Source organism: Carassius gibelio, chromosome B12, assembly GCF_023724105.1.
Source record: "Carassius gibelio isolate Cgi1373 ecotype wild population from Czech Republic chromosome B12, carGib1.2-hapl.c, whole genome shotgun sequence".
Lineage (NCBI taxonomy): Eukaryota > Metazoa > Chordata > Actinopteri > Cypriniformes > Cyprinidae > Carassius > Carassius gibelio.
The window spans coordinates 16,839,777-16,855,699 of NC_068407.1; the positions used below are offsets into that span (position 1 = coordinate 16,839,777).

At 41.5% G+C, this 15,923-nt stretch overlaps 1 protein-coding gene across 4 annotated transcripts in view; it reads left to right on the forward strand.

The window, feature by feature from the left end:
- LOC127969426 (probable JmjC domain-containing histone demethylation protein 2C) overlaps window positions 1-15,923 on the forward strand; it is a 117,071-nt gene that overhangs the window by 86,091 nt on the left and 15,057 nt on the right. For 2 of the 4 annotated variants that reach the window (XM_052571353.1, XM_052571356.1), the window contains 8 exons: window positions 5,687-5,792; window positions 7,034-7,158; window positions 7,427-7,570; window positions 7,945-7,989; window positions 8,392-8,647; window positions 9,408-11,062; window positions 11,679-11,851; window positions 13,414-15,575. In XM_052571353.1, coding sequence (XP_052427313.1) covers window positions 5,687-5,792; window positions 7,034-7,158; window positions 7,427-7,570; window positions 7,945-7,989; window positions 8,392-8,647; window positions 9,408-11,062; window positions 11,679-11,851; window positions 13,414-15,575 — 4,666 coding nt within the window. The remainder of the gene's footprint in view (window positions 1-5,686; window positions 5,793-7,033; window positions 7,159-7,426; window positions 7,571-7,944; window positions 7,990-8,391; window positions 8,648-9,407; window positions 11,063-11,678; window positions 11,852-13,413; window positions 15,576-15,923) is intronic. The other 2 variants (XM_052571354.1, XM_052571355.1) reach the window with 2 other exon arrangements.

Here is a 15,923-nt window from a genome sequence, read left to right on the forward strand (position 1 = left end):
ACATGCTGTGACATGCCGCTTTCAGTTCATGTGCTTTGGATGTGTGCGCTCAGAAATTTGTATATCTAAAGTTTAAACTCCTATGGTTTAAAACGCATGATTTCAGTGCTATAAATATTATAATCAGAACCAAAACAAATGTTTTTAGCAGATACGAGCTGTAATGGTGCAGCCCTATTCTGGAAAAGGGGGCAGGGAGCAGATGCTAATTTGCATTTAAAGACACAGGCCCAGAAAAAAAAGCATGTTTCTGCGTCCACTCAAAATATTAATTAATAATAATAATTAATAATAATTAAAGCCCTATGTTTTTTTATTTTATCAAATTTATTTTAATTCCATTAATTTTCTGCATTTAATTTTAACAATCAAAAACCTCTCTAAATAATAGATTTTTTAAATTCTCTTTTTCCAGTACTGTGTTAATACCGTGTATTTTTCTGGTAAATAAATTCTGTAAAAACAAAATATTAATAATAATATAATTCTTTTTTTTTGTTGTTTTAATAATTTTATTAATAGAAGTAGTACTATCAATTTTTTTTTCTGTCACAGTCTCTTCACGTTAAGCCAAACGTTTAATTTGATGGAATGTTGTGAAGAGTTTTAGGTTTCTCTATTTATATGACATGACAATAGTTTTTCTCAAAAGTAACAGTAAAATGCTCATGAAGTGATTCTCAGTGCAGTTCTAGATATGTGTCGACTCAGATGTACTTATATATTGAGGTGGCTAAAGCTGAAAACACTATTGGCATCATGCACACTTCAGTATGTGTTTAGTAAACTAAACTGCGTGTCACCATTCATTCACACAGAGACCTGCAGAACATGCAGAATTCATATTTTGCAGCTTAATATTCACAGACACTAGTCCATATCACATTTTGATTTAAGTGTACTGACCTACTTTTGATTTATTCATCCAAAATTTGTGACATTTCGCCTTCTACAGTAAATTCCATTTTATGACTGAATTCTGCAATTTTGTCCACGTTTTTCCACATCGCAACTACAAAGGTCTATACATCAGTGCGGTATGATTGTTCCAAATTTTAATAGACTACATGTGGACAGGCCTTTTTGTCATACATGGTTCAGTAAATTCCACCTTGACACTTTCCCTGGACTTGGGTCGTGAATCTTCAGAGGACACAACGACATTAGCTGTCCTCTTCCGAGAGGGACAGATCAGGAGCACGTCTGCCTTTTGTGTGCACAAAGACAGAAGAAAAGAGCGACGGAGAGAGACAAGTGAAGGAAGCAGATGAATGCTAATAGGAGCACTCAGTCATGTGGAGCGGGACGGTAATGGGACTTCATTCATTCTTAATGAACACATTGTTAATTTCACTGACGTACAGTAACGGCTGCACCCTGTATGATGACTAGACTAGATATTGATTAGAATTTGGCACATTAGAGACCATCTTTTATAACATACATCTTCATTTTAAACCTGCTTTTCTGACAACATAAGAGTTTTGTATGTGGTTTTATTGATTACTTAAGTTGAATCTAAATACGTTAAACATTTGCCGCTGTCGGCTCTAGCTTGCTTAGTTGGGGTCACTTCATTTACAGCGATATCGTTGACTTGATTGCAAATGATTGCACAGACACTATTTAAACTGAAGTGAGATGATGACATCTCTGAATTCAATGATAAACTAGCTTTAACTGTCATTTTGTATTATTGACACACTGTTTTCCTAATGAATGTTGTTCAGTTGCTTTGATTCAATCCTTTTTGTTTAAAGCACTATATAAATAAAGGTGACTTGACTTGACTTTATTACGCAGTATTGCAGTAGGAAATCCAGTAGGATTTCACTTTAGGAGAAGCTATTTAGCATACCGCTGCAGAAACAAAAAAAAAAGTAATATTTATCAATTGTTCAGTGAAGGTTTGCAAAGTCCAATCATCTTAATAGGAATCCATGCAATCTGGAAGGCAGAAGATTTATCTAAACAAATTTGAACAATGTAAACTTGTAATGTAAAATTTTGATTGTTGTAGTCTTGTTTATTAGGGGTGCTCCGATCACGATCGGCCGATCGTTAATGCACATCTCGTCAGTAAAGCCGGTTCTCTAATCAGCGATTAATTCGTTTTAATTCGTTTTTTGGCGCATCTTCTCAGTTAACAACGGCTCTGTGTAGTAACAGCTGCTCTATGTGAAATCACGCACCTGATGGAATTAATCGCTGATTAGAGAACCGGCTTTACTGACGAGATGCGCATTAACGATCGGCGCACCCCTATTGTTTATTAATCTTCCATAAGGCATGGCAAATGATCTCAGGCTTGATTGTTATCATTCAGGCAGATAGTTTTACTTATTTTCTATAACGCTAACCCACAGCTGACATTGGTTATATAGCTATAGCTTTCAGAAGTAATTGCACAATTGAAGGAAAGATTTTATAATTGTATTTGTACCACCTATGTCTTTAGTCCATGTAAAATCTCAGTCTCATCTGATCAGCATCCGCTCATCAACAAACACAGATGCTGCACACAGACATGTTTTCTGGACCTAATTAGGAACCGCGATGTCACTTTACGAGCTGCACCCTATTGTACATTGTTACGGATCTGCACAGCATCGAACCGTGGTGAAGAGTTATTCAGTGGCAGACACACTTCTGGGGCTTATGCCTGTCTAGGACAGCAAATATGAATGAAGCATGTCACATGGACAGTCTGAACAAGATGTCTCTGAAACGTGACTACTTCAGAGAGCCAGGGAACAGTACGGAACACTTCTGAGCAGCTGTTGGGCGGTGAGAGGCTGTTTTTCGGGAACATGGAGACGGGTTAGAGAACGAGTGCGAGCACCACGCCCAGCCTTGTTCCCAAGCTCCAGCCCGCTGGATGGAGAGCAAGAAAGGGGAAGGAAGCTGTTTTTATCTGGGTCAGAGTTTGGTTCTGGAAGCACTTTCCTATTCTCCCAGTGCCGAGCACCACCCTGCTTTCACAGTGTCTTCCACCGCAGCGCCATGTGGAAAATCCTGGAACATATTGCTGTTAAAGTGATGGATGGCAGCCCAGTGCGGAATGAGGTGGGGGATGGAAAGAAAAGTGCATCTGCTCCGTCCTTCACAAGGGTGTGTGTGTGTATAGGAGGAGGAGAAGATGAGATTACAGCCGAAGTCCTGCTGAAGGTGCTGAACCAGACTGTAGGAATGAGATCATTGTCTCTCTTTGCAATTTAAATTTCATTGTCCTTATTCACAACATTTGTCATTTGTTTGATGGTGAGCATTTTTGTATTCCTTAAAGCATTTGATAGGAACATTTGGGACATGGAAAATATACATTTTATTTGGATGCTTCTCTCTCTTTCGTTGAGTATAAGAGCTTTGGGGAAACCGGCTTCTGTTCTTGGAAGCCAACATGAGAGCAAGGGCCTTGTTTAACCTCCAGGCCAATAAATAAATCACGTGTCCTGGAGTGCTCTTGTTTTAAATAGAAACTAGAATAAAGGCATGTGTATGTGTGTCTGAGTAATGCAATGGTTGTTACTAGGGAGAAAAAAAATAAAATAAAATAGGCACACTGGCCATGCAACACTTTCTTTTTACGACAAACCACAGTACCTCTCAGTTCCCAAATTGCATGTAATCTCGACCAGATGTAAAGATGCTACTTAATTGGCTTTATTTTTGTTAGTTCCACTTCTAAATTACAGATCTGATCTGACATTTGTTATGAGCAGCAGTGCAAGACATAATGGATGGAGCAAACAAAAACATCAGGGATATGACATTACAACCTTGAGCACATTAACATATCATATATCAGTATGTACATATCTTTAACTGCCAGTATTGACAGTCCCTGATGAACTCATTTCGTTTAAATATGGAACTCTATTTATAAGGAACAGTGCTATCAGAAACTGCTGATTTAATTCTTAAGGTGAAGTCATATTTACCATTGTTTGGTGAAATTTCACAGCAAAATCCAGTCATTTCAAAAGGAATACAGGTCATTTGTAATTCCGCGAGATAGCGATTTTGCTCATGTTTAAGTTTGTCATGAGAATTAGATGAATTGACTAAAAGAAATCATATTTTGAATATGCGAGCTGTGATTCATACATTGCTACACTGTTGACAATAGACAATTATGCTTATCTCACTGTACCTTAAAGGTCGAGATCGGGAGAGGGAAAATGCTCATGAAGGAAATTATGGCTTTTTTTTTTTTGGTGTTAGAAGTCTTAACCAACATTATGAATGGCCTGAAGTAAAATTCTACTCTTTGGTTGGAAATGACTCTATTGAAGTATCTGTGTTTCTTATCTAAGATGTGTTGTCATTCACCCTAGTTAGCAAGCACATGGCAGCAGTGTGGGCTGTTGTTTACACTGTGTGTGTGTGTGTGTGTGTGTGTGTGTGTGTGTGTGTGTGTGTGTGTGTGTGTGTGTGTGTGTGTGTCAGCAGCGGGGTATTTCCAGGGCTCAGTTCATGTGTTCATCAGGCCTGCTGTGTGATTGTGTAAATAACTGGAGCTCCTGTCAGCCCCCCTGCTCTCTCTCCACTCCTCATCGCTATCAACAATTAATGGAAGTGCAGGGCGGATATCCCTCTCACCCTGCCAGAACCTGACACACACACACAGACATCTGCATGACTGCTGTGCTCCTGCGAAGCGGAAATGTAGGGTTGCCGTGCATGAGGAGGTGTGAGGGCTTTTCCTGTGCTTGTTTCGAATTCTGTGGGTCACTGGCCTTCATCAGATTGTACAAATCTCTCTGTGGCTGGAAACTTTTTTGTGGTGATTGCAAAGCCTATTGCTATTGCTAAGGCATAGGGGTTTGTATAGACTACTAACCCTACGTACAACGCTTTGTGGCATATGTTGCCCTGCACCGTTTGTGCCACAAACCTCAACACCTCAGATCAGGAAGTTTGCTGAGGAGATATCACTGTAAGCATTTAGACTTAACCTTAGAGTTAACCTTAGAATTACAATGGAGAGAATTGTTCTTACTGTTTGTTCTCATAATGGTCATATTTGAAAAATGTGAGTGAAACTTTGCAGGTACATTGTTAGGAGCAATATAATTGAAATACATCTATTTCGTGCAAAGTATATTACAAATTAATTTACATATATATATATATATATATATATATATATATATATATATATATATATATATATGTATGTATGTATATGTGCTTGATGATAATAATACCCTGCAATTGTACTTTTTGTATACTAAAATGATATACTTAAAGTCTGCTAAATTGGAACTAATTTTGTGCTTAATGCACTGTAATTGTGTGGAACTAGTGCTGAGGTCCAACTAAAGGCATACTGAAGTATATTTAATTATGCTGAAGTGGAATTATTGCAAGCAAACTTCAGTTACACTTTAAATATCATACATTTAAAGACTGATATTGTACAGAGATCATACAATTAAATTCAAAACATATTTTAGGCATAATATTAAGAAATGTGCATTGTATAAAGAAATGCTCCAAATAAAGTTTTATTATAATTTATATCAGTATATGTCAATGATTATGTTAATGGGTTTGAAGTACATTTAAAAAAAAATGTATGAAATAAATGTATTATAAATCAATTGTGGCATAGGTTTTTTTTGTGTCCCTGTAATTTTGGAAGTTTTATGCTGACGTGCCATGTTTGTTTTATGTTCTGCAGGATGAGTTGGACAGTTTAAGTCCTGTTTTTAGGGACTATCCACATCTCCATGAAGAAGTGAAAGCGTGGGTGAAAGACCAAAAAGTTCAGGAAATTTTTATGCAAGGTAAGGTGGTCACACTTCATCAGTTATTCTAAATGGGCAGTTGTAACTAAAGGATCAGTAATTTGAGTCCACCTGCTTTTGGTGTTGAAATGTCAAATTCAAAAATTACCCTTTTTACTTGCTGAAAGTGATCTCAGTTTATGTCCTGTAAGATTAAATCATGATGTACCTACACATTTTAGTTTTTTTCATTGTTAGTTCTAGTACGGATGTTCAAGTAATAATGGTTATGGCAATAATGGCAAATAACAATAGAAGAACAGTAAAGGTGAAGTTAACAGTGTGATGTTGGTTTGACCTTCAGCCTCCATTTCCTGGTCAGAATGTTTAAGGAGGGGAGTAGTTTTTCCCAAAACTGCTGCCAGCTCACATTCAGTTCTAGCTCCTTTCTGGTACGGAATGCCCAGTTTTTTCAATCCAAAACAGAAAAGTCCCTTCCTTTTCACTTGGAAATGTCATTATGGAAATAATGAGTAATGAAAAACCCAACAGCAAAACCTGATGTGGTTTGTAAAATTACTGACCGCTCACTGTACCTGGCTGGTTCAGGCAGAGGGTGTTGTTGTGGTCTTGGCAGAAGGTCTTGTTTACAAAGTCCATAACAAAATTCCAGGCCCACAATTAGTGATAATTGTTGAACTTGGCAGTTGAAAAGGGCAGAATGGAAAGTATTTCAAAGCCAAAGGTTTTGGTGGGGAAACAGAGAAGAAAAAAAACTGTCTGTGGTTTTATGCAGACGTCGCCCCATGGTTTATGTGCATGTGCAAACATGTGTGAGGGACATGCATTTTGGGTTGTTGTAGGGACAAGGACAGTGAGGGGTGAGGGGACATATCAGGAGTAATTAATGGGAATGACCTGCCCTGCACTAATGAGCTCCAGCCAGTTTGGACACCTGCCAGCATTCACTGTGGCTAACAGCATATCCCAGATACAAGGATTGATGTGTCATTCCCTGAGATAAAGTTCACTCCGAATGAACAAACAAAGAGTTTGTAGAATGCTCATATTGTATGCTCACAAAGTAAAGAGTGACCAAGTGCTGTTGAGCTGTAAAAAGAAAAACAAGTGCTCCATATTACTCCTGCTCTCTATAAAGAAACTGAAAATGAATGGAAAGACAGTATGCTAAGTTTGTTATGCCACATTGAAAATAAGGCACTCTGTACATTTTTATCTTAGACTGTTGTTATGCTATGTGTAATTTTATTGAAAGTGTCTCTGGTTCTTGATATCCTCAGGTCCTTATTCGTTGAATGGCTACCGTGTACGAGTTTACAGACAGGACTCAGCCACCCAGTGGTTCACGGGCATCATCACCCATCACGATCTCTTCAGCCGCACTATGGTTGTCATGAATGATCAGGTATCAGATCTGATTTGGTTTTAGTTCGGAAACATATCTTTTTTAAGTCTTGAAGTGGTAACTACATAATAAAAAAGAACACACATTATTATTTTATCATTATGTTTTATTGAATATGATTTTGTTAAGCAAATCCATTATTCTTATTCACCAATAAAACATTACTTTAAACAAATCCACAATCAATATTGTAATTGTTTATAATATTTATCATGAAACTGAAAATGAAGGTGTTGATTTGTAATAATTTGACTGTTTTCATGTACAGGTACTAGAGCCTCAGAACGTTGACCCGTCCATGGTACAGATGACCTTTCTGGATGATGTGGTCCATTCTTTACTAAAAGGAGAGAACATTGGTATCACTTCACGACGCAGGTCTCGTTCTAGCCAGAACAGCAACACTGCCCACGTGAGTGTAACCTAGAAGAGCACCCAGATATCTCACATGCCTACATGTTGCTAGATGATCAGCGCACCTGCCTTCCTGGATCAACATTGTGTTCACTGTTATATGCCAACTTGTCTTTCTGTTTTGTGTATGTCTGTCCCAGTGTCTGTTTGTGCTTATTACTGGACGTCGTGTCTGTAGCTAGCTTTGAAGTAAAGTTCCTATGTGCTTTTTTTTTACTATCTTTTTTAAGAAACCTAGAGCCTTGTAGAATCACATATCATTGCTCCCTTCATCATTAACAAGACTTCTCTGTTCCACCTTGTTTTTTTTTTTGTTTTTGTTTGTTTTCTTCTCTGTTTCCCTGTTTTAAACATTAATTGGGGATATGCAAGCAGACCACAGGAGGGAGACCAAGCGGCTCTACAGGAATCACTCAGGTACCGGGCCGCTCTCTCCATAGATTTAGAGCTGCTGTTATACCACATGCATATCCCTGTCTATTAGAATTATTTAGCATAATTTATTAGAAGTACTAATTTTCCAGTAAGTGCTTACCCCGATTACGGATTCACATGCTGTGCTTGCATGGATTAAATGGATTTGGGATGTAAAATAGTTCTTTGAGATACAGGGTTGGAAAGCTTTTTTTAAGAGCCATAGGAACTCTTCTTTAAGCCTAGCTCTGTGATCAGTTTTTTTTACAGACGTGTGTATTGCAGTCATTGCTGGCAAGGAAGTGTTTTATTTTTTATATTGATGGTTTTAACTTAAACGTTCTCTTTCACTCTCTATAACCTAAATCCATTACAAGCCCTCTCATGCTTGTGTTTGTTTTTCAGGGTCATTACACACGTGCCCAGGCCAATAGCCCCAGACCAGTGATGAATTCCTCTGGCTCCACCCCCAAACAGGCCTCTCAGGCTCAGCAGCAACAATCCCAGCATGCTCAGCAGCAGCTGTCTCAGCAACACCAGCAGCAGCAGTCCTCACCAGGTCAACAACGTGGCTCACGATCTTCACGTCGGAAAGGCTCCGACAGTAGTGTTCCAGATGAGGAGAAGATCAAAGATGAAAAATCAGACAGTGGAGGAAAAGGTAAAACACTGATCATTGTTACAGTTATAATGCTACTTAAGAGTCAATGTAAATGTAAATATCTTTATGGTGCTTTGGATTGAAGTATTCATGTGTGTTCTACCACAGAAAGTTGGCAGGTAGGTCTGTGTGCCATTTTGTGTGAGTTTTTTTATTACTTGTGCTAAATGTTTTCATAAATAATGCTTAAAGGACTAAAGGTCTGTGACGGAATTGCTTTGATTCAGTCACGTTTGGAATTTGATGGGAAATGAAATGGTAATTGCAGCACCCTACTCTGAGGAATTAAAACATAATGAATGTCTTCTAGATTGATTGGATTTTCCCCTATTATGGCTTCATGTTATACAGAGGCTATTATGTTTGGCACGGTTTAGTGCTGTATATTGAAGTTAACGAAACCTTCTTCTGGATAGATTCAGATCATTTAGATCCTTTCATCATAATTCCTGCAGTACAGTGCTGGTCAGGGTGTTGGGTCTTTGAGAGATTAGGTGAGTGCAGCCACTGCAGTGAAATGGACATTTTAAGTGTGCATAAATTCTGCCAGAGTCCCATCCATCACACTTCTAATGCAGCACTTAAGATTCAATCAGCCTTTAACCTAAGTACAAAATGACATCATCCTGATCCGTACTTGAATAATCAATTGGATTGAGTTTCCTGTGCACTCAGCTTGCATGGAAATATTTGCTGGTGGCATGTTTTGTGCCCGTGTTGAAAGTTCTTCCTGACAGAGTTGGCCTCTTTTTCTTTCTAGATTCTTCTAAAAACAAAAGCAAGCAGACAAACAAGAGGAGGAAAGCAGATGAAGAGGACAAGAAGGGTGGCCTCAAGCGGCTCAAAACAGAGACTTCTGACCTTTCTGAGAGCAGTGACTCTGAGAACTCTAATAAGCGGAGCATAGACTCTTCATCGGAGCCCAGTTCAGAGAATGAGCTCAAATGCAAGAGCACTTCAAAAGTTCCGGAAGAGGAGAAGTCCCAGGGATCCAAGCCTGTGGATGAGTTGAGTGTAATCAACAGGCTATCTCCCTGGGATGAGATGCAGGATAAAAAAAGCAGCAAGCCAGTGGCCGTGGAGGTGGCTCAGCTGGCAGAGAGCGAGAGGTCAGAAGAAAGGAGATCTCCTCTGCCTCCTCCGGCCTCCTGTACACAAAACCAATCCTCTGGACTGACAGAGGTCCAAAGCTGTATTGTCGAGATGAAAAGCACTGTGAAAAACCTTCCCAAGGACCATTATGGCGCAGGAACACCTCAGACGCACATGCCCAAGTGTGTGATTGATATCACAGAGGATGCCAACACGCAGTCTAGTTCTAGAGAGAACTCTGAGGCCGTATCAGCCCTGCTGGCATCACAGAAGTGTGATGCTTATGTCCCTGAATCCAGACATTTGGTGCTAAACGCTTCCCACTCAGAGTGCAGGATGCCGGATGGCGAGCAGCAGCAGAATGCTCGCAGCGTAGGCAGTAAAATCGAATTAACGCCCTCTGAGGTCATAAGGCCGGTGACATCAGTGAGTGAGTCAGCGGCCCTGGGCGAAAGAGGGAAGCTCCAGCAGCAGTACACATCTATGGTTATTAAAAATGCCCTGTTAACTGAGGACATCAAGAAAACCAATAAACTTAGTCCTTCCCCTGACCTGCCCAAACCTAAGTCCAACTCATCCCCTGACATTCTTAAGCCCAAGTGCAATCCTTCACCTGCAAAAACCCACAGCGTTCAAGAATCCTCCAAGCCCAAACCAAATACATCCCCTGAGGTGTCCAAACATAAACCGCGTCACCCTGAAAACCCACCTACAACAACCCACTTGCCACTCAAACCCGAGCCAGACATACCCCGCTCTAGTTTTAAGCCTGTACCAGCCCGAGGGGGGCCGTCAGAATCAAGGAAAAGCCCACTTGTCGACAAAAATGAGCCTTTTATGGTGTACCGAGATCCTGCGTTGGTGCGTCCTGAATCAAATAGCAACCACATGAGTTACCTGCACCCACACCTGCATCCACTACATGGTTCTTCTCATGCCACGTGTCTCACGCCCAACTCGCACCACCCATCCCACCTCCTCCATTCTTCCCCCATGAGCCACTCTGTGCACCACCCACACCTTCTGCCCTCCGTACTGCCCACAATTCCATCAGCCTCTCTTCTGGGCAGCCATACACGGCTGGACTCCCCTGGACTTGGGCACTTGGCTCTGGCCCACCACCATTCCCACCAGCAGCAGCAGTTCCTCCAGCAGCAGCCACCCCCACCCCTGTTGGCCCAAACGCATGGAGGTGCCTCATATAACCAGCTCGGCCTCTATCCAATCATCTGGCAATACCCAAATGGTACCCACTCCTATCCAACTGGATACAAGTGGGTACATCCTGAAAATGCTGTCAATTCAGACCCCAGCCTACGGAGGGTATGTGTGTGCACCTGTCTGTTTCCTAGCCCTGGTTGTTATAATTTATACAGAATATAATTTGCAGCTATGTGTGTTGTGAATTGAAATGCACATTGTTCAGTTGAGGTTGTTGTAAGAAGATATCTTAGAGGTTAGACAAATACTCTGCCCCTCTCTTGCTTCTGTCAGGGATTTTTTGTTTTGAACTTAGTCTGAAACAAACTACCCTACAGTAATAAAGCATAAAGTGTGTGAGCACGTTTGTATGTGCTGTACCATGTCTGGACACATCTCCAGGCTTTTCATGATCAAGATAACTCACTCAAAATAATTTAAAACTATTGACAGCATCAGTGGCATCAAGGGGTTTCTTACACAGAAAATAAAATAGTAGATGCTCTAAAGACTACCTGCATTTCTCTCAACCCAGAATATTGCAAGATAATTTAAGATAACTAAGCTGGAATCACTTTTTCACATCCTTTATTATAAGAATCTGTGAGTGAGTAGGAAAATATCACACATTGAGAGACAGTTTGTGTACTTGTGTGCTATGACTTGTCGAGAGAGAAGTGTGTGGCTTTGAGTGCATTATGACCCTCTGTTTGTTTGTTTGTGTGTGTGTGCGATGCAGAACACTTCCAGCCCCTGGCTGCGCCAGTCTACCCCTGTAACCTCAGCAGACAGCATGGGGATTTTGAGCCATGTGCCAGGCAGACCAGCCAGTGCAGACCCTCATCGACCCATCAAGATCAGCTCACACTCCAGCCCGCCGCTCTCTAAAACCCCTGGAGAGCTCCACAAAGAGTGAGCTGGCACACACTTGTCATTAACACACGTGGTTAATCCATTCCCACAGTCCTGCAGTGCCTGGAACTGTGGCTAGCTGTTAAATACCTTGTGACCTGAGGTGGAACAAATGCCATGTGATAGAAACACTGTACGCTCATTCAGTGACTGTGCACATAATTAAACTATTCTATTATAGCCCGCTGAATGTATGTAGTCATTTGAACTAGCACTAACCCTTGCACTGACATATTTGTGATATATTTGTATATATATATATCAGTCCCTCCAGGATTTTGCGGCTTAAAATGATTTGCTGATTTTGCTGTGGCTTTTCTCAAACTTTGTGGGGATATTTGCAGCATTTATTGTTGTTTTGCAGTGAAAATATACCACAGACAACATTTTTCTAACTCTTGTATGACTTTTCTGACTTCGAGAATTATTGTAAGGCTCCATACTAGCATTTAAGGACACCAGCACCAGTGTAATTAAGTTCTACAGAACACCTGACAGTAAAGCAATCACCCCTAATCACACATGTACATCTCAGAGATGTCTATTTGATATCTGCATTTACATATGCAAGCTGTATTGCAAGTAATGTTTGATTATCTGCAATATGTCTCCAAGAGGTTTCCTGTCAGATGCCAAATAGACATTTATTAGAATGCATGTAAAACTGAAGGATGAACAAATATTGTCACATTAAAAATAGCTTTCAAATTTGGTAATACTTAAAGGTTTGAAGTTCTGAGAAAAGTTGTGTGAAGAATTTAAAATCACTCGAAACATTAGACCATTTCTGGTCAAGTTTTTCCTGTAGTTTTACTATGTTAAATCCATGGTGAATGGTGGTGATTTGTGTTTATTGAACAATGTTAGCGTTTGTTCTGGTATCAACTTTAACAGAATGCATCTCACAAGATTTCACAGAGATGTTATGGATTCTGCAGCGAATTTGACTGTTTTCTTCACTGTATCTCCCAGCACTGTGTATATCGGTGTCGCGTGATCGAGATCAGCCTGCGACTCCTGCTTGAGCAGATAAACATTCTGCACTGTGTAGCCCAAACGAGTAGCACTGATTCGTTTAACTTTCGCTTTGTTTGCAGAATCGCAAAATCCTTTAGAGACTGAGATATATGCCAGTCAAATGTTTGTGATCTATTTTCTTTGTTTTTGACAGGAAATTCTTATGCTCATCAAGGCTGCATTTAATAATTGAATGCAAAAATACAGGATTTATTATCAGTGCTGGAAATTGTTGTGCTGCTTATAATTTTTTGTGAATCTCTGAAACTTTTTTTTCAGGATTTTCTGTAAAAATGAAGAGCATGTTACTGTTCTTTTAAACTTTTTATTCATCTAAGAATCCTGAAAGAAGTATCACAGTTTCCAGAAAACATTTTGCAAGATTACTATATTTTTTTTTTCTCAAATTAATGCAGCCTTGATGAGGATTTGAACAAAAACCTCAAAATACTCTACTTTTATTTTAAGATATGCAGGTATCACGCTGGCTTTTTTTTTGTGATGCTGATCGATTTTTTTAATTAATTTTTTTATCATTTCTTTAGAGATCAGGAGAAGAATGTGTTTGGGGACCCTATGCGTAGCATGGCTAATGCTCACCTTAAGCAAGAGCCAGACCGCAGCCGGACGCCTACCAACAAGGAGCTGCACCGTTTCTACATGGAGTCCTCCCACAGCAAGCAGCAACTACCACCACGCATGCCTCAGGGGGGGCCAGACCGTACCAGCAAATATAAGGAAGAAAACCGCCGCATTCTTAGAGAGAGCATTGAAATGGCCCCCTTCACTGCCAAGATCTGTGCTGGAGAGACCGAGCGTGAATCCTACCCCCGAATTTCATCCCAGCCCAAAAGCCATGAGAAAGAAGTAGAGCACTCTGTGGCTGATCTGTACAAGTACAAACACTCTGTATCTCAGTCCCTCCCTCAAACCAACTACTTCACCACTCTATCTAATAGTGTTGTAAATGAGCCACCACGACTTTTCCAATCCAAAGATCTCAATCCGTACTTTGACAAAGCACCCGCAGCCTCTAGCCTGGGCTCCTTGGGCTCGTACAACTCTAGTCACACCAAGTCTTTGTCGAAGCCTCCCCCTCTCATTAAGCACCAGCCAGAGGGAGAGGGACTGGTGGGCAAGATCACCGAACAACTCAGTCAACAAGCACCCATACACTCATTCAGTACCTCAGTGGTGACGGTCAGTGAACGCTGCAGCCCGGCTATCTCTCCCTCCAGTCAGCCAAAAGGCATGCCAGCCTTGCGTAGAGCGCCGGTCTTTCATCCGCCCACCCAGCAGGCGCTTGACCGCAAGGAGGGGGTCTATGGTCGCCTTTCCCCACCTACACTTACCCCCATACAGCCCGTCAGCTCAGCGGGGAAGGTGTCAGAACAGCAGAAGCCGCCCACCCTGCTCCCAGAGCTCAGGGATGAGAAAAGTGGAGCCGAGCTGGGCTCGGCCAATTCCTGCCATTCTGGCAGGGAAGCAAAGAGCCACGAGAACGTGGCCTGGTATTCAGAGAATAGCCAAGGGAAGCCACAGGCAGCCATGGCATCTGTTATTGTCCGCCCTTCTACTTGCATAAAATATGATGGCTTGCCAGGTCCCAAGATGGTCCCCAAAGAGCAACTCGGTAGCAGATTGTTCACTGGCCGCACTCAAGCAGACTGCCTGAAAGTGGCCGAGAGTAGGGAATCTGGGAGAGTCATCCTACCAAACACGAATTTGGAGAATCCCAGTGAACAGTACTACAAAAACCTGGTTAGAGCGTCACAGGGTGTCATTCCCAGCTCAGTGGCAGTTGTTGCCAATTCTTTGTGCAACAATAGGACTAATGAAGCCATTGCTGCTGCCAACAGCACGTTTAGCATGCAGATCCACAATGGAGCAGATCTGTCATTCTCCATCTCTGGCGCTAGTGGTAGTAGCAGACTGGAAAGCTCTGCTTCCAAAAGCCACCCTCCCACTGTTGTTGAGTCACAGGAGGGAGGCTTGAGAACCACCTCCCCTAGTGCACACCCTCAGGCCAGCTCTGCTGGCCCCACACAGGCCTACTCAAGGAACTTTGTTCACCTGAAGAAGGCCAAAGCAGCTCTGGCTGCGGCTCAGTCTCGTGGCTCCAGTAGCGCTTCAGAGAGTGAAAGCGGTAGCATCAGATCCTCTCAGGACTCGCCCACCATCCCCCAGGATAGTTCCACGCACAGCAATCCGGCCAGCAAAGCTAGCCCGGTGCCCAATGGACAGCCAGCGCTGGTGTGCCAGTCAAACTATCACAAGCTCAAGAAAGCCTGGCTCACGCGACACTCGGAGGAGGACAAAAACACAAACAAATCTGAAAAAGGTGGGAATGCCATTTCTGAGCTAATTAAACCGTGCTCCGTCAACTTGATTGCCCCTGCATCTAGTGATGTGGATCTGGGCAAGGAAAGCAAAGGACAAGAGGACAAGCTGTCCCAGGAGGACAGAAAGACACGCCGTACCCCCAAGCGCCCATATGAATCGGGCTCGGAGAGCGGCGATGACTCAGACTCTAGTGAGAGCAAGCTTGAACAAAGGACTAAAAGGCAACCCAAGCCCACTTACAAAAAGAAGCAGAACGACATGCAGAAAAGGAAAGGAGACAATGAGAAAGAGGAGGACGAGTTAAAGCCAAATGGTATTTTCCGGAGTGCTAAGGAAAAAACTAAACTCAAGCTGGCCAGTACCAGTAAGTGCACCACAGTCTACATCACATTTTGAAGGTTTATTTACTACACTGCAAAGTCTTCTAGCTTGCCCTTTTTCCAGACACTTTTTTTTATGAATTTATTTTGTTTCGTTGTGCATATATGATGACAAATGATAAAATGAATATGCTAGTACATGTACTATACCTCCACAATCCACTTCAACACATTTTTACCCCCCGGTTAATTCCTGATTAATGAAATGAAGTTCTTATTGAATGTTTTGTTTTCATCAGATTAAAGAGTCAACATTTCACAAGTAAAATGGGCTGTGAATGGCTGTTTCATGTTGTCTTTAACTTTGGGGTTATTGGAAGGTTTGCAGTGTG